This window comes from Manacus vitellinus, unplaced genomic scaffold, assembly GCF_001715985.3.
Source record: "Manacus vitellinus isolate BGI_N305 unplaced genomic scaffold, ASM171598v3 scaffold_5_pilon, whole genome shotgun sequence".
Lineage (NCBI taxonomy): Eukaryota > Metazoa > Chordata > Aves > Passeriformes > Pipridae > Manacus > Manacus vitellinus.
The window spans coordinates 40725255-40744049 of NW_021940682.1; the positions used below are offsets into that span (position 1 = coordinate 40725255).

The 18795-nt window shown below is 41.0% G+C and overlaps 1 protein-coding gene across 2 annotated transcripts; it reads left to right on the forward strand.

Moving 5' to 3' along the window:
- Positions 1-6382: 6382 nt before the first annotated feature.
- IFRD1 (interferon related developmental regulator 1) lies at positions 6383-18489 on the forward strand. 2 transcript variants are annotated; one of them, XM_018080435.2, is made up of 12 exons: positions 6383-6724; positions 8399-8503; positions 9397-9478; positions 9904-10028; positions 10325-10482; positions 11878-11928; positions 12022-12200; positions 12303-12411; positions 14467-14601; positions 15843-15971; positions 16943-17038; positions 17794-18489. In XM_018080435.2, exons 2-12 carry the CDS (start codon positions 8455-8457, stop codon positions 17881-17883), a joined length of 1203 nt encoding a protein of 400 aa, XP_017935924.1. In that variant the 5' UTR covers positions 6383-6724; positions 8399-8454; the 3' UTR covers positions 17884-18489. The 2 variants fall into 2 exon arrangements, with proteins under 2 accessions (XP_017935924.1, XP_017935923.1); XM_018080434.3 differs by lacking the exon at positions 6383-6724 and adding an exon at positions 7105-7190.
- Positions 18490-18795: the final 306 nt, after the last annotated feature.

Here is an 18795-nt window from a genome sequence, read left to right on the forward strand (position 1 = left end):
GTATACAACTGATGGGAAGTTAGGCCAAGTCAGTGTCTTTCTACTTTATGGTTGTTGCAGTAACAGAAAATCATTGCCCATAGGCCAGCCCCACATACAAACATGAAGTGCTTGGGGCACACAGTTAAAACTGTCCCAGCAAATACAAACACAAACTATTGATTGCAGCTGTGAATTGCCAAATGGGGTGGAAGAGCACAGCCAAGTGCCTGGCAAACAGCTAGAAGAGGATATAGGAATGTGAGCATGGAGGGGGTTCGGCAGGAGCACTGGCAGAAATGACACTTGGAGTATTGTCTCCTGCTATTTAATCCTTCATAATTTTCAGTGGAATGAGCCTCTATTACACATTGCCAAAAAATAATGGGGCAGAAACAGAAAAATATCTGATTCCCCTATAAATGACACTGAGTATTGGCTAACCAGTTGGGTCAACAGCACATAATGCAATAGAAACACGTGCTAAGAGGAACAAGATGTATACTCCTGCTTATTGTATTGCATGCTGGGGAAAGGCTGTGTCAGTCCCCTCATTCTATGCAAACCTGATACTTTGAAATTAATTTGGAAGGATGGAAGTCATTATGAATTTTAGGTTTCAGCTTGAACCTATGTCTAAATATACATGCATATATACATACACATATATATATATGAATGTATACACATATATGTATATATATATAATACTTCATTTCAGAACAGCAGAAAATTGCTGATTTTCCTGGGTAATACTTAGCATTAACTTAGTGGTTGATATTAGGAAACACAAAATTTTGCAAAACAGGCAGAGGACTAAGTGAAGCAAGACACAAACTGACAACATACAAGGCCTTAAGAGTCATGAAATACATGATTTTACAACACAGTTTTACAATAACAATTACATTATTTATTCAAAGTTATTTGTTTGCTAAAGCTTGCCCCACGAGAAACAATAAACTAGAGACAAATATAGAGTCACGTATATTTTTTGTTAAAGAGAATGTGTTAATCCTCATCGTAACAAAATCTTGTAAGCTATTGCAAAATGTTTGCAAGGGCTTTACAATTCACAAAGTCTTATCTTTCTTTTTCTGTGGGGTCACAGTTGCTCTGTAACGCTGTTAGGGATAATATTTGTGGTCAGTTGCTATTGGCAGTGATAGTTGAAGCTCAGGCAGCCAAATTTAGACATGAAATTAATAATGGCATATGTACTGAGATCCAAGAAAGCTTGGCATGAATAAATCATAAATATGGAGTGAAGGATGTGCCTCAGGAAAAGGAGGGAAGGCTCAGTATAATCTAGATAAAATCAGACAAAATATCTGGAGTATGAATGCAGCTGAAACCCCCTGCCGTGGAAAGTCGGGGTAGTGTGCCACTGAGGATGTGCTCAGCTGCATAAATACACAGCGTTTCATAAAGTTCACATATAATGTACTGCACAAATTGTTAATTTAAAAAGGATTGTAAATTTGAAAGGGCATGAGCCACCTTTCTCTTTATACACAGAGTGCAATATATGCCTCTAGCACTGTTTATATAACATAAACACCACCAACGCTGTGAGAGGACTTATCAGTGACCACTAAGCACTTACCTGATTTGCAAAGTCATGCCTCTGTATCAGCAGGCAGGCTTGCTAAATCCATAAATAATTGAACTTCTTTTCTGATTGCTTTCTTTTCCCTTCAAAATGTCCTCTATGTGTCCATACACGCAGGGCTGCTGAAATTAGGGAAAAAAGTAGGGGCTGGTCTTGCATCACCTTACAGCTCTGGACTTTAGCCACCTATAGATATCATGAGCTTCCCTCAGTGTCTGAAGACACTCCTTCAGCTAAGACCAAAACCTCCATCAGAAACTAGTAATAGGAACTCCAGTAATGAGCCTGCCATCACATTTAATTTTATTCTGGACTTGGGGTTCTTGGATGTACTTGGACCACAATGGGTTAGGCTTCCAAAATACAAATAAGAAGATGAGAGGTAAATGGTATAAGAAATCTGAAAGGACCTCCAACTTGGATGCTGTATATATTTTGCTGCAATGGAATACCCCTGAAATATTATAACTGCCTAGCCCTCCAATATACATTCCAGCATTCAAACAGAAAAAAAGCTGCAGTTCTTGGCTTTCCCTCTCTGTCTTTTTATTTGAAGTTGGTATCTTACTGCTGTCATTAAAAATTCCTGTCACTTGCAATCACTATCTCAGAAATAAGAGGAGTTCTGTGAGAACTGATCAGATACATCTTGTGTGTATACCTGGGAGTACATGCATTCATCTGAGCACCTTCTCAGTAAAGACCTGACATCAGCTTTCCCTTCTGAGTCTTAATCTTTCTCCCAGGACACAAGACTGGGTGTCCTACCTATATAAAGGAAATGAATGAGCTGCTTTTTCCTGCAGAGTCAAGTAAGCCCCCAAGCAAGGATACCACTGTAGCAACTGCAGCCAAAGTTGAGAGGGGCTGTGGCTGTAATTTATCATTGGCAATTTATTTTGGGCAGTGTGGCTACATGTCAGTGATGACAGCATTTGGAGCATTAAGTGTTCCAGAGTGAGGACTGTGGCACTTCTAACAGGTTCATACTCTGAAGGCCTGTCAGTCCTCATAAGTCACTAGAAACACAGGTATTTTGCAGTATTCACCCAGGGAATGTCTCAGCATGGTCCATTTTCCAGGTCTGGACTCTTTTCTTGGCTCTGAGACATTTTAAGACTGTGAGAAAGTTGACTGTGCAATATAGGGCAACCAGTACAAGCCTGGGATTCTCTTCTGGGTCCAAAGATAGTTGTATCCTAAGGACCAGCAGAAAGGAAAAAGAAAATCCAAAGGGTTTTGTCTGCAAAGATAACAAAAGCATTGTGTCAAAAGAGGAGGAAAACACACATATGAATTAAGGATCCATGTGATTTCCCTCACTTGTGACTTCTTTACAGCATTTAATGGTGTACACAGAGTTTGTCTGACCATGCTTTCAATTGTTCATAAATTATGATGGTTTACATGTCTTTAAAATAAACTCTGGCACATAAACACTTACTAAGACACATAAACTGAGTCAGTTGTACTGACTCAGTCACATCCCTCAGCTGGGCTGCAGTTCTTAATTAGACCTTTTCTTTCATGGTGTGGCTGAGTGACCTTGGATCAGATTGCTGCATGAGAAAGAGCTGAAAGAAGTAAGGGACACTCACTTTTGCTCAGGAGCTTTGCTTACATGGAAGGACTCTCCCTTGGTCCTTGCCTGAGCTGCTATAGATATGACTATGTCTGGCCACATATGGACTGATCCAGACCCTGACCCACCTGGGCTGATCTTGGATCCTTCCTGTCACTGCAGGCTTGTCTGATGATGACAAGACTAGTGGCTGGCTGGCCCTGGCTACTGTCACTGAACCTGATTCTGCCCCTGAATCACTGAACCTGATTCTGCCCCTGAATCACTGACTCGGCTTTCTAGGTCGAACTCAGACCTCCTTGTCACTACATTCCCTTGGATCTGTACTCTCAGCTGAAACTTGTAGCCACCACCAGATTTGCTTCGTTATTCTTGTTTGGGTGCTGCTTCTGCTTGGTAGTGAAGCCACTGCCATGCCTGCCTTATTGTCACCCTCTGCTCCCAGCTTGTCTTGCTGCTTCATAAAATGCATTTCTCCAAAAGATGCCACCTCTCACCCACCACTGGTATCATTGTTGCCCATGGGACTGTGACACCCCTGACACCAGTAGCTGCTGCACAAGCCAGACAATAGGTGTACAGATTGCCGACAGCATGGGACTCTCCTTTTAGCCAAAGATTTTTGTTAGAAATCTCTCTTGAGCCAGCCTATTGGCGCCATGTGCTTCTGCTAATAGGATAAATCAGGATAGTGGGCAAGAAGTCAGCAATCGAGACAAAGAATCTGTTTTGTCACAGACAGATGGCAAAACTAAGCAGTGATACACAACTCCTCTTATGTGACCTCAATGAACAGGGTCAGATAACCTGGGAATCTCAGTAACCTGGAGTCTGTGTGTTTCAGAAGCCCAAGTAAAATGCAAAGTGGTCACATACCCAAAGTAGTCACGAGTTCTTTGTTTTTGTCACCTTTTGTAATTTATTTTAATTGTCCAAATCTGGCAACAGCTTTTTGTACCTCAGCAGTTTCTTTTCCCACCTCAGCTGCAATATTCTGTTCTCTCCCTCTCCAGGGTATCACCTCCATCTGTGCTGGGGAGACTTCAAAGATAAAAGGGCTATGACACTTTATTCTCCCAACTCCACCATGAGGTACTGCTGGTGTTGTGCCTGCCCACTGCAGGACACCTGGGCTGCCGCAGGGACACGCACAGCTCGGCACCTTGTTCAGATTGTCACACCTGCAGGGAACTCAGCACTAAATCCAATCCATTCCAGCACTGTTGTGAGATGGGGCTACCAGCAGGAAGGTAGCAACTTCAGTTCAGTCGAGGCCAGTCAGACTGCACCCCGAGATGCATCTGTGTATCAAGAAAGAGGGTGAACACACAGGAAATCAGGACATGACTGGCCTCGCTCAAACGGTATTGGCACCTTGCAGCTCAAACATTCCCACCATACAAGTTTGCTTCGCTGCTGCTGGGTGTTGTAGCATGTCCAGCGCTGCTCTCTTGTTCTAATATTAAATCTTGTGTACCCAAGGGTACAGTTATGCCTTCCGCATCTAATTGCAACTCCTCTGTCAACTTACCTGGAAAGCTTCCTTTGCTCTAGCATTTCACCCTGAAGGATCAAAAGTAGTGCCCCTGAGACATTCACATGTTGTCCTGCACACATGCAGTACATACTGACTTCTGTCTCCTCTCTGCTCTTCTTAAACAGGTCTGCCTAAACCTTTTCAGAAATTTGACCTTCCTATGCCCAAGGAAACGTTCACCGGAATGCTCAGGAATCGCTCACCAGGAGGCTCACGCTGCACAGCAATGCAAAACATCAGGCTCAGGCAGAGCCAGCTGCCGTTTTCTAGAAATAGACACTTCCAGCATTTCCTGACCCAGCATGCACAAATGGGTCACTAAATCCTTTGTTTGTCATGTAACATGTATGGAGAATTGTTATGGAAGTTTACCTTTCTGGAAGTCAGTGTAAATACATTTTGTACACAAAGGAATTCAAACGGTGTAATTGCTATTGTGTCTTATGTAACTTTTCAGCACATTTTGCAAAAATGCCTCCAGTCCCTCAAACAGTGCAGTTCTGATACGGCCCACCAGTGAGCATTCACTAACATTCACAGCTCAGAAACATTGGAAACCAACCTCCTTTTGGTGGATAGGAATGCTATCCTATTTTCTTTATTTATTATCCTATTATTTATTTATTTGAAGTTAAGCAGAGAACATTAAAAAAATCAATTTTGGATTAACAATGATATAAAATACAAGTCTCTAAATTGGAAGCTATGTGACAAAACCCATTTCTGTATGTGGGAGGAAATCTGTTGTGAAGAAGTAAGGCATCTATCCTGCATATCTGTTTTTAAGTGAAAATTACACAGTGGTTCTGGGCTCCTCAGTACAAGAAAGAGAAGGAGCTACTGGTGCAAGCCCAGCAGAGGCCACAAAGATGAATATGGGTCTGAAGCATCTCTCTTAATAGGGAGACTGCAGGAGCTGGGCCTTGTTTAGCCTGGAGAAGACTGAGAGGGGATCTCATTAATGCACACAAATATTTCAAACGTGGGTGCCAGACTCTTTTCAGTGGTGCCCAGCAACAGCATGAGGAGCAACGGCAATAAACTAAAACACAGCTTCAAAACACAGCTTCTAAGTTTCATCTCAACATGAGAACTTTACACTGAAGGTGGTAGAGCACTGAACAGGCTGCCCAGGGAGGTCATGGAGTCTCCCTCTCCAGGGACATTCCAACCCCACCTGGACGCGTCCCTGTGTAACCTGCTCGAGGTGACCCTGCCTTGGCAGAAGGCTTGGACCGGATGATCTCTAGAGATTACTTCCAACCCGAACTGTTCCGTGATTCTGTGAACCCTTCCGGCGTTCGCCGTCAGCCCTACACGAAGAGCAGTGCCGGCCACGGCCCCGCACAGCACACTTCCCGTTGCCAGCGGCCCTCAAGTCTCCGTGCGGGACGCGTATCCCGACGACCCCGGGGTAGCCCCGCCCGCCCCCAGCACGGCCCCGCACCCCCCCGGCCCCGAGCTGGCGCCGGCCCGCCGCTCCGGCGTCACCGCGGCGTTGGTGCGCGAGGCGGGCCGCTGACGTCCGCGGCGCAGCCGCACTGGGCAGCAGCGCGCGCACGTCACGAGCTCGCGCGGCTGAGTCACCCGCGCGCCGTCGCAGCGCCCGCCCTTGGCTGCGGCGGCGCCCGGCAACCGCCCCCGCAGGCGCGGGCGCTATAAAAGTGTCCGGCGCCTTCCTCCGCGCCTTTAGCCCGGGTGTCTGAGAGGAGAAAGATGCATCGACTCCGCTCACGGGCCTCCACGGGGATTTCTGCCTTCGCCGCCGGTTCTCCCTCCGCCTGCTCTCGCCAGTCACCCCCGCTGCCCCGGACCGCGAAGTCGGCCTCGCAGAGGCGTTGGAGTAAAAAGCGCTCCTGCTCTTCCATCGGCTGATTGTCGCTCATTCCCGGGCGGGGGGGGAGCAGAGAGTCCGAGACCGGCGAGGGGCCGCGGGAGCCAGCCGAGCCGAGTTCTGCCGCTGCGAACCATGCCCCAGCCTAAGAGCGAGGGAGCAACCACCAGCGCGGAGCCGGTGAGCGTTGCCGGGCGGGCAGGGGCGCGGGGTCCAGCCGGCGGTTTCCCGTGCCTATAGCGGTTCCGGCCCTGGTCTGGGCGTTCCCGGCTCCTGTGGGGGTGGGTGAGCAGAGGACGGGCGGGGGCCGCCCGGAGCTGCGCCCGGGCCGGGCGGGTTGACAGGAGCCGAGCCCCGGAAACGCGCGCACATCACGCACCGTGCGCAATAGCGCCGGGGGGACAAAGCCGGCGCGGCGCCCTGCGCCGGCGGCGGCGAGAGCGCCCCGAGCAGCGGCCTAGGGCCCGCGGCGGCAAAGCGCGGGGAGACCGTGCCGTTGTGCCCCGAAACGCTGCTGTATCTCCAACCCCCCCTCCTTGTTCTTAGCTTAAAATAGGATATTGTAAAATAAACGATCTTCGTGCAGATTGGGAATGTGCGTAGCGGAGGTGCTGCTGCCGGGGCAGAATGGAGGTTTTATGGAGTGGTGAGAAATTTTACTTCGGGCTACCATAGCCGTGAGCAGCATCAATCTCTAGTATCCAGTGCTATTCACAAGGTGTTTCTGCAGCTCCTTTTATTTTAGTCTGTGATGGGCTTGCTGTCATTCTTGCCACTTCTCCCACTGAACTTCCCTGTTTGATATCAGTAGATATCAGTTGATATCAGTAGACATCAAACAAGAAGGTGGCCGTGCTGGAACTGTGAGCTTCCAAATTTCTTCGTTCATGCGTTGACTGGTGTTTTTCTCTTGGGTTATGGTCAGTGATACAGGTGGATATGGCTAAAAGCAGCAAAACATTTGGTGTGTGATTTAATTTGAGAGTGCTTGGACACTGATCCAACCAAAAAGCATAAAAATAGTTTCTTGGGGTCTTGGTAGTCCTGAAGGTGGCAAGCTCTGTGATGCTGCCTTCGTAAATAATTTAGAATCAGTTGTGCCACAAAAAAATAACTGGAAGAATGGAGTTCAGAGTAAATGACTTTTGGTAGCTGTTGGACAAATAACAGATATAAAAAGTTGTAGGGATGACTACTGGTAAAAATAATACTACTTTCTTCAAAAAGTTTGAAGATACCACACCAAGACCTTCTTGGTCCCAAAGGGGAAAACTTTTATCCCTTGTTGAAGCATTTGATGTTCTGACTCGTATTTGTAATTCAGTATTAAAGAAGTTGCACGTTGCTGATGCTGCACGTACTAAACTTAGTCCCATAAATCCTGCATTGAACCTGGTAATGTATGATTGCCTAAATGTTTAACTTCTACTGTCTTGAAGTTCCTCAAAATTAAAAACTGAAGATTGTATGGCAGTTTTTTAAGTAGCTTGTCCTGACAGTTGAATTAATGTAGACCTATTTTTAAAGCACTGTCACAGTAAATTGCATTACCTTGAAGTTGATTGTAGAAAGATGCTAAATCTAGAGTGGGAATTGGACCTATATCTGGAATAGGAATTGGATCGGTACTAAGTGGGTCCTTCCCCACCATTCACAACTGGTCTTCCAGAACACAGCCAACTTAGCCTTCAGAATAGGTGAGAGTAAGGGAATCAGCAGAGGACAGAAGTGTTGTTTCTGTGATTGGATCAGGGAGAGTGAATCTGCTGGGAGAGTTCTGTTCTACATTTGGTGTTCAGATCTTTCTTTTCCGTATGAAAAATGACCAAACTATTGTATTCATCTTTCCTTAAGGTGGTCAGCCCAGAAATGTGCAGCCTTTTAGTGATGAAGATGCTTCAATTGAAACTATGAGTCACTGCAGTGGCTTCAGTGATCCTGCTAGCTTCACTGAGGATGGTAAATTCTTTCATTTATCCATCTTTGTAAAAATATAAAACCTGAGTTGACTTAGTGGTTTAAGTACTAGACTGTAAATAGCAGTAGCAAAATAGTGACATTCCATTAACATTGTGTGATTGTTAGTCTAGTTTGTTTTTGTTTTGTAAAAATATACTCCAGGTTTCACGAGGCTCCTTTCTATTAGTATTATACAGTTCTGACATAGAGACAATAAGAATTTTAAGGTGCATTATAAGACATTGATTTTCATAAAAGTCGAGGCAGTAGGAACTGCAGAAGAGTTTAGGATGGGAACAGTCACGTTTGCCTGTTGTGAACTAGATTTGTGCATTGTCTCTTTTACCATCTCTGCAACCGGGACTGCTCTAATGTCCTTTTCCTGGGAGGAGGAGACCTGAAAGCCTGATACAGAGAGATAAGGCAGGGAGCCTTCCCTGGGAATACTTGCCACTCTTAGCTGAGCTCATGTCACAGAGGCTTCTAAAGCGATGCCATATAGGACAGGCTGCTTTGACAATACTCACTGCATCAGCAGTGGGCATGCCACTGTACTCCGGGAGTAGGTGTAGTGGAGTGGATGAAAACATGTTGCTGACAGGATTGACTGATGGTCATGAGCTGGAGCAAATTTTTGTAAGATCTGACTCTTTTTGCCATACATTCTTGGCACATGTAAGGAGCAGACAGAGAAACAGCACAGATGTATCAACAAGGCAGTCTTTATAAAAGTATTTTGGGTGGCGGTTTGATGTAGTAGGATTAATACCATTGAGCTTCCATAATACTGAGCAATTATGTAGCTGTTGTCTGTGTTAAACTGGTTTCTCAGTGTTAAAAACATTGTGTTGGAACTACTGTGCCGGCTAATGAAATTATTTCTTCTGGATTAGGGCCTGAAGTTGATGAAGAAGCCACTCAAGAGGACTTAGAATATAAATTGAAGGGATTTATTGATCTTACATTGGACAAGAGGTATAATCTGCTTTGAAGAAACGCTTTCATAAATTGTTTGCTGGCTTCCTCTGATTTAATAAGGGAAATACACATCAAATGTTTTTACATGCTTACTGAGGTTAGGATTATTTCATGCTAGTGAGGACTTCTGGATCTGAAAAGACCTTTTTCCCTCCATGGAGTTTTTGGATGAGTTAGACTTTCCTAATAGCTTGAAGTAGAGTGACTTTATTTCTAGCCTGGTGTGCTGCTGTGAACTCTGTCTCCAAACTAAGTTTTGCTGTCCTTGAGTAAGGAGGCAACTTGTAGCATTTCCTATGTCATTGTACTTGTGTGGGTTTCTCTGCTATTGGGAGCAGACAAATATAAACTGCCATAAAACAAAGGCAAGGTTTAACTGATGTGTGCTGATTTCAGGAAGTCTTCCTTTTCTCTTCTAACAGTGCAAAGACAAGACAAGCAGCCCTTGAAAGTCTGAAAAGTGCTTTTTCTTCTAAAATACTCTATGAATTTATCATGGAAAGGAGAATGACTCTAACTGATAGCATTGAGCGCTGCATAAAGAAAGGTAATGAACATGCTTGCTATAGAAAGCAATAATCCTTATGAAATAGCACATTGCTTAAAAGGAATTTAGACTGTGAGGCTTCTCTAGTACTTTATAGAGTGCTTAATAATTTAGTTAACATTCCTTTTTGAAATTTAGGTGTCATATTTTAACTGTCCTAGAAAATGAACTGAAATTATCTTGTAACTATTAGTCTCTGAATTTCCACTTGCAAGCTTTCATGCTACGATCTTTAAATGTTAAAGGAAGAAAGCAACGCAGAAGGTGATTGCTCATTATAGTGTGTTAATCTCCAGGTAAGAGTGACGAACAGTGTGCAGCTGCCGGACTGGCCTGTCTTCTGTGTGTGCAGATGGGGTCAGGAATTGAAAGTGAGGAGATTTTTAAGACTCTTGGTCCAGTTCTGAAGAAGATTGTCTGTGACGGAACAGCCAGTATCCAAGCCAGACAGGCTGTAAGTATGAAATGTTTATTTGCCAGGCAGGGACAGAGGGCTGCTTTTGACCAGCTCACTGTTGTGTAATCCAGAACTAAAGGTTACCACACTAGTGTGTACTCACAGTGTTGACATATGCTCTGAATGATATGTAGCGGTTTTCACTGACTTAAAAAGTCCCACCTGAAGGTTGAACATGATTCTCTTCTTCAGCTTGGTTACCTTCTTAAAAAGCTGTTCAGTGTACTACTTTGACAAGTGTCTGAACTCACTGTATTGTAGTCTCCTTTCTGCAGTTCTTGAGGGCTGATGTTGAGGTCCTATAGGAAAAAAAAAATTTAAGTTTACCCACTGATTAATGTATCCTTCCTGTATTATTTTTATTTTATTCTTAAAGTTTAATTTTATTCTTTAACAGCCCAGGAATATTACTTAAGCAATTATATTTATTTTTGATAAAATCACATGTAGCACAGCTGGGACTACATACGTAATACACTTGTACATTTGTACTGTACTACCAAAAGTATTTTGAGTTTTTTGCCCAGTCATCTCATCCATACATCAGTGGTATGCTTGAAATGTTTAGTGAAGACAGTCTAAAGCTCTTGCCAAGAGCTGAGTTTTTTAAAAACTTTAGAGATTTAACTAGTATTTTCCAACTTGCCTTTATCATTAAATGGGTGGCTACTCTATTGTACTCAATCTATGTTTCAATAGATCCTGTCAGCTGCAAGAGAAGGTAGAACTGGTTCAACAGCAATTAGTTCTACAAACAAACAAAAGCTATTAAAGCTTGTCCTGTTTAAATGTCATTTTGAGTCCTTTGTGGTTAGTGTAAACATGACCTTCGAACATTTTTTTCCATACTCTTTGCAAGAGGAATTGGAGTAGAATATTGAGGATAGGGAAGAGATGGGTAGGACCTTGCAGTAGAAGTTGCAAAGTTCAAGGAAAGGCTCTTGCAGTTCAGAGTTTTCATGCCATTTGATTGTAATAGTTGTCAGGAAGGGAAAATATTTCCCACAGCTGTGAATAAATATCATATGTCCATTACTGTTTGTCATCATACTTTCTAGTAATGAATCCTAGTGAGATTTAAAATAATTTGGTGAAAGCAGTGCTATGTATAGCTCTTTCAAGGGCTTTGGAAGCTATATTAAATAATAATACATGAAAAGTGAAAGCTTGCTAGAGTAACAGCTATAAAATCATCCTGAGTGTAGATGGGAATTGGGAGATAAGTATTACAAAGCAGCTGAATTAACAGAGTTGCAGGCTTTTATACTCTGCTAAAGTCTTAATGTCAAGTTTACATTATTCCAGATGTTAAATTTCAAAGGTCCAAGTTTGAAGGTTTTGTCCATTGTAACACTTATGTCAAATACTGACACTTTTTTCTTTTGTGTCTAGTGTGCAACCTGCTTAGGGATTTGCTGTTTCATTGTCACCGATGACATAACGGTGAGGATAAATACACTTTTTTAATTTAATAAGTTGACAAGATGAAAATTTGTGAATCTTAAGCCACTTCCATTATATTTTTCCCTTGTTCAGGAACTGTACTCTACTATGGAATGCCTAGAAAACATCTTCACAAAGGCCTATCAGCGAGATAGAGATACTAATGGTGTATCAAGTACCCATAATACTGTGCTTCACATCAGTGCTCTCTTAGCATGGACACTGTTGTTGACTATCTGTCCGATGAATGAAGTGAAGAAGAAAATTGAAATGTGAGTATCTTTCTTGGAAAACAGAATTTGTAGTACTGTTTATATGCAATGAAATGGTGTTAACAAAATTTACACCTTAATGGAATATGACTTACTCCTTAGGCACTTGCATAAACTTCCAAGTCTGCTGTCTTGTGATGATCTCAACATGAGAATAGCTGCTGGAGAAACATTAGCCCTTCTGTTTGAACTGGCACGTGAAACAGATGCTGTAAGTAGATGTCAGCAGCTAAATTTTCTTGCATTGGGATGATGACGAGACATAATATTTAACCTGTGTTACATAGCACCCTGGATCTCCACAAGTGGCAGACAATTCCCTGGTTTGTTCTTTTAAGTGAGTCTGCCCCAATCTAAGTGGGTATAGCACTGATTCACAGCAATTCAGCTGTCATTTTTACACTAACTTCTATGTTGCAAAACAGGGCCAGTGAAACAAAACACATCAAATAGTACTGAATAGCAACTAGAAATGTGGAGTGCAAGATTTAAAATGTAAATTCAATACGAGCTTTTAAAACATTAAGAAATCCCAAGAGAGATTTCAGAATAAAACAGTATTGTTTACTGTAGTGGGAACACTCACCAGATGCTTGTGCAGACACATTCAAGTAATTGACAACCTGCACAATTCTGTTCTCACAGCTAAAATTCTGTCATTAGGTGGAAGACGTGTTGACTTAAGTATTGTTTTTTCAGTATCCTTATTTAGGTAACTTGAGAAGAATAACTTGTATTTCTGGATGGTTTCACAGTGTTTGTGACTATTTTAGTCAATTAAAGACTAGGCAGTCATTTTAAGAGGGGGGACTTTAAAAAGATTTGCACAAATTTTGCACAGATACCAATATTAATACATCTGAGATTTCTTGGGGTTTGCTTTTGAGTTGGATTAGATGAAAGCTGCTTGATATTTCCTCATACACAGCTAAACTTGCCTTTGCATTCTTCCATATGCCTCATTAATTTCCAAACTGTTTTCTTGACAGCTCTGAAGGAAACAACCTCCTTCCACTTAAGTCATGGCACAGCTTGGGAGAGCTGCCTAATGGCTCCTAACTTGATCAAGGCTGCTGTGCTTTGCCAGAACACTGTCTAAAGTGAAAAGATAACTCCAATTGAGATAGGAATCATGGCAAACCTAGCACTGCATAATCCAAAACAATACGTTGAGGCTTTTGTGTAACTGCAGACAGTGGGGATTTGAGTCTCTTGACTATGGAAGTCAACTCTGAAAGAAAACTAAAGGGAGATTGCAACTTGATCCTTTATTTGGTCAAGCTGACTGCAAGTAACTAAAATCTTTAAATGCACTAACAAACGAGCCTATTCACTACAAACTACTTCTGTTCCATTGAGGAAATGCCCCTTTAATCATTACAAATTTTTCTCATTGGATCCTTAACAGTCAGCGCAGGTTAAAAATGTTTACTGTGTTTTGCCTTTGACCAGTTCCTTTCAAAAAGCATACAGTAAACTTGCCCTATTTAGTTGACATGACAAAACATTCAGATTTAAAAAAAAAAAAGGCAAAAACTTGTTTTTAAATAAGTTTACATACATTCTTGTTAATCTATTTGAACTACTGCTAAATTAGTAAATAGGGGAAAGAAAATATTTCTTTATATGTATAAACTACATATTAAATACTAAATATAATGAATAACACTAATTTATTACCATTTACTTCAAATGTTTTATTAAACATTTTCTAAAAAAAACCTGCTTCTAATTTCCCATTCCATACAAGACTTATAGCTAAATACTCCTTACCATCAGTCTAATGGTATTTCACAATCTGTCTCCAGCAGCATGAATTGTGTGCTAATAATATTGAAGTGCCCTCAGCTTGTCAGGAGTGGCAGGCAGGTTCAGTTTGAGTGTCTTGGAATTATGGAGCAGAACAGATTTACAGGTGTATACGCACAGTGAAGGAGCTGTACAGTTTCATGTGGCTCTGACTACCAACGTTGACTTCGTTAGTGCCCTTCTTGGTAAACTGGGTGCTGTGACTTTGTTCTTACTGGCTTAAACACTGCAAATGGAACTACAGGAGTGCCATTTCTGTTCCTTGAAATAACAAAGTAAGAGGCTGTAGAGATCTACGTGCCCAAAATTTGGAGATCCATTTTCTTATTTGCAGAGGAAGAGGTTTAAGCTAGAAACTAAAAAAACAAAACAAAAAAAACCCTAAACCAAACCAAAATAAAATCAAAACCAACCAACCAAAAAAAAAACACCTTTTTTTTTTTTTTTTTTAAACTAGGATTTCTTTTATGAAGATATGGACCTTCTAACAGAGAAACTAAGAGCTCTGGCTACTGATGGAAACAAGCACCGGGCCAAAGTGGATAAAAGAAAGCAGCGGTCTGTCTTCAGAGACGTTCTACGGGCCGTTGAGGTGATTCTTTTGTTTTAGTTACAGTCCAGTATGTAGTATGGCAATACAATTTAGGGAAAAAGTTTTATTATCAAACAGTATTACTATTTCAGAAAACAAGAGGGAAAATTTGAAATGAGATTTCAAATTCTGATCACTTGTGTGAAATAGAACTGCTTTTTTTTAGGAATATTAGAACAAAAAGTAATCGTTTTGCTCCAACCTTGACTTTCATATAGAGAAGGTCTCTTTTTCTTTAAAGAAGGCTAAACATTGCACTGTAAATACTAAATTCTCTTTTATTTTACACCACGAGCAGAATTTTTTTCATAGAAAACTTTGTATGACATCCAAATAGTGTCCTGAATTCTGTGAAAAGATCTATTGTAAAATCTTACTGACTGTTGTGCTTAATAGACAAAAAGTAACTTAGTAAGGTATATCACAAGTGATACCTGTCAGGGGCCATAGAAGCGTTCGTGAATGAGAGGGGGAGTTGTTGTCCTAAGTGTAGTACCATAATCTTCTGTGTTTGCATATCCAGATTATGCGAATAACACACAAAGCAAGATGCTAAAAATACTTAATTAGTGACATAACTGAGTAAGCCTCTAAGACAACTCTAAAACTTGCTGTCATGGTTAGTTATCTTGTTATCTTACACCTCTGGAACTTGATTTTTATTTTTGCTTGTCAGATAATTATTTCACTTCTGTATGGGTAAGAGCAAATAAATATTAGTTGATATTCAGAATAGTTAGACAACTTGATAGCGAAGGAGAATGCTTGGCAGGATTTGAAGTCACATTTAAGATTCTGCCTGTAGAGGAATCTGAGTCATCTGTTAGCACTTGTTACATTCCGTTGTCCCAAATGTAGCTCCTCATACTTGTAAGATGGGGACTAAATGAGGCTTACAGATTGACTTAAAGGTGACTGCTGCACTCAGAACTGTTTTTTCTGGAGATAGGTCTTAATTCTTAAAGTAATTTTAAAGATGAAAGTTAAGGGGTTTTCTTTTAAAAAATGCTTTCTAACTTGAATATCAGCTTCAAGTTTTACATGAGATTTAACTTCAGGTGTGCTTCCATTTTTATGAACAAATACAATCTTTAGTATATGCATATTATGTTGTGTGGAAAGTTTTTTAGTGTGCCCAATTTATCAATGAAAATAAAGTTCCCTGAGATCTATAAAATTCCTAGTAAAAAACAATGTTTAAATTAAAATTATATGTGTTGTTTCCTTTGATTTTTGGATAGGAGCGTGACTTTCCTACAGAGATGGTTAAGTTTGGACCTGAGCGCATGTATATTGATTGCTGGGTTAAAAAACAAACTTATGATACATTCAAGGAGATCCTGGGGTCGGGAATGCAATATCATTTGCAGGTGAGCTGGTCTTGGACACATGCTCAGACTCTTCTTTACTATCTGGCTTCTTTGATGTAATTCAGACTGAACTACAAAATCCTGAGTAGAACTTAGTGAAATGATGAGCTTTGCATTTGGAGTGTTAAAAGATAGCATTTAAAGAAATAACTGTGGTGAGCCAGAACTGTCTGGGTGAGCTGCTTCGGAGTTGTAGCTGGGTTAGCAGTTGACTTCTCCAAGAAGTAAGAGATTTAAGCTGGATATCTTTTTAGCTTCAGAGTTTTTGCTGAATCCTTATGCTTTCTTTCAGCAGAGTGGTGTGGTCATCTGGCTGCTATAAAGCTGCATGCCTCCACCCTTCCCTTTTGAGCCTGTAGAAGGAAGGCAAAGTTTCAGTCAAAAATAGTGAACACAATTTGCACCCCAATGATGAGAGCATTCCAGAAGAGAAGAGATAAGTCCTTATCTCTGTTCTGGGAACTGCTTGTTTACTAGTCATCTGTTTACAGTTCCTGTTTCTGCTACGTATATACCTTAGTAATATATGCTCCCAAATTGCTCTGATAATCATGGGGTTAAAGTTCTTGGTCCAGTGTCACTTGCATTTTTATGGGACTTGCAGCAGGCATGTAGCACCTTTTTCAGTTTTTTCAAATACTACTTTTATTTTAAAACTGCTGTGTTGCAAAAACATATGGATCAGTGTTCAGCTGCCTGATCTGGTGTAGAACAGAACAGTTGCCTCATTTGCTGGGACAAAAAAATCAATAGAGGCAGGGGGAGTTCTCTCTGCCTTCTCAAGGGGGCAGTTTTTGTTCTTAACCTTATTCTGATTGAAAGAGGAAGTGCTCTTGACGTAATTGCAAAAAACAGCAGCAAGTTGACACAAATCCTACTATTTCTTACTGGAATACTTCATATTTAACAGTAGTCAACTTTGGAGACTTGATAATTAGAGGAGAAATTGATTGTTTGTGTTTCTTGTTTAGTCAAATGACTTCCTTCGGAATGTGTTTGAGCTCGGTCCACCAGTAATGCTAGATGCTGCCACTCTTAAAACAATGAAGATATCCCGTTTTGAAAGGGTAGGTTATTGCACCTTAATGAATTTTCTTTGCTTCATGCACTGATACATTTCTGCTGCACTTCAGAAGCTGTTGTCGTTAAACTTGTTGCTTTAGTTCTATCAATGCCTCATTGTCCTGAATGAAACCCAACCTTGTTTGTATGTGCCTTTGAGCTCTTAGTTAGGTTTTCCACTGGGCATGTGTCTGCTACTGCTTCTCCCAAGGGTCTGAAGGTTCACATGGTTGCTGATTGGTACCAGATTCACACTCCACACATGTGAAACTTGGTCTCTTTTGACAGCTGCAGGTTTTCAGGGAGGGACCTACAGGAAACCATGGAAACAGAGTCTTTATAAAGACAGTATCCCAAACTCTGCGGTGTAAAATGGACACTAGGAGGATGACTTTGGTCTATTGCTTGTGAATGTACTCATCCTGCATATAATTTGAGCAATGGTGCTACCAGGTTTAATCTAGGGGTGAATTTAACCTACATTGTATCTGTATGATGTTCAAAACTGGCAGGCTTCCAGAATTGCTTGTAGCTCAGCCTTTCTTATACAAACCAAGTTTCTTTTAAATGTGTATATATATGTATGAAAATGAATCAGCCTTTGGTTCAAGGGTAGTATGCTATAAATTTCTGAAAGTCTACCAATTTACTTCAAAAATTAATAAAAAGATATTTTCATCTGTTTTGTAACATGAAAAATCTCTGAAGAGCATAAGCCTTATGAACATCTGTAATAAATTTTTCTTTTTTTATTTTGTAGCACTTGTACAACTCTGCAGCATTCAAGGCTCGGACAAAGGCTAGAAGTAAATGTCGTGATAAAAGAGCAGATGTGGGGGAATTTTTCTAGATCTCATTTTCAATGGGGTTCAATTTTCATAAGTAAAATAAATTTGTAACATTTAAATGAATTTTTAACTTCTGTAGTCATAGTTTGCACTTGTGCACAAGGATGTTATGTAAAGTCTGTAAATATAATAATGCATGTTGTTGCTTCATTGCATATACACTGTATATATATTGATGTAACATTTGGAGCAGGGATACATTATATCATTTGCATTAGCCACCAGTTGCTCCAAAGGTTGAATATATTTTAACTGAAATGTTAAATGGGGTGGATAACTGTAGTCAGATTGGATTCTTCATATAAAGGTAAATTACTTTATGGATCAAGTGTTTTGGTAAGAATGTGCTAATATGAAAAGATAACCATATTTGTGTGAAATTGAGTAACTTTTTAACTCTTCAATGGCAGATGGACAAAGAAATTTTTATGTTTCTATGATTTTATCCTGACAGGGACTATGAAGTTTAATAACCTCTACTGACAGACAAGTAGTGAATGACAAATACTTGCCTCAATTTAAAACAAAAGCAAGATTTTTGTGTTCTGAAATTGGATATTTAATTTTTGCAATAAAGATGTTTCTCACTGGTTGCGCTCTGTGTAAAAGTGATTATTTCATGATTGAAAAGCTGCAACAACAGCAAAACCTAAAGGCTGAAACAGATGGCTTTGGTTTTTTGCCCATTCAGACGTGGTTGTGTTAGTCTCAGAGGTTTAGTAGATGCTACATGACGGTCTTTCTTGCTGTGTTTCAAAGGTGTATCTTACTTGCATGTGGTCTTGCACAACAGCCTACTCCTCATTTGTCACTGTTTTTGTAATAGCCAAATGTTTTCTAGTTCTGGTGTTGCAAAAGACCTCGTCCCTTATCTTACAGGAGGCCCTTCCAGCTCCCCTGTGTTTGTAATGTTG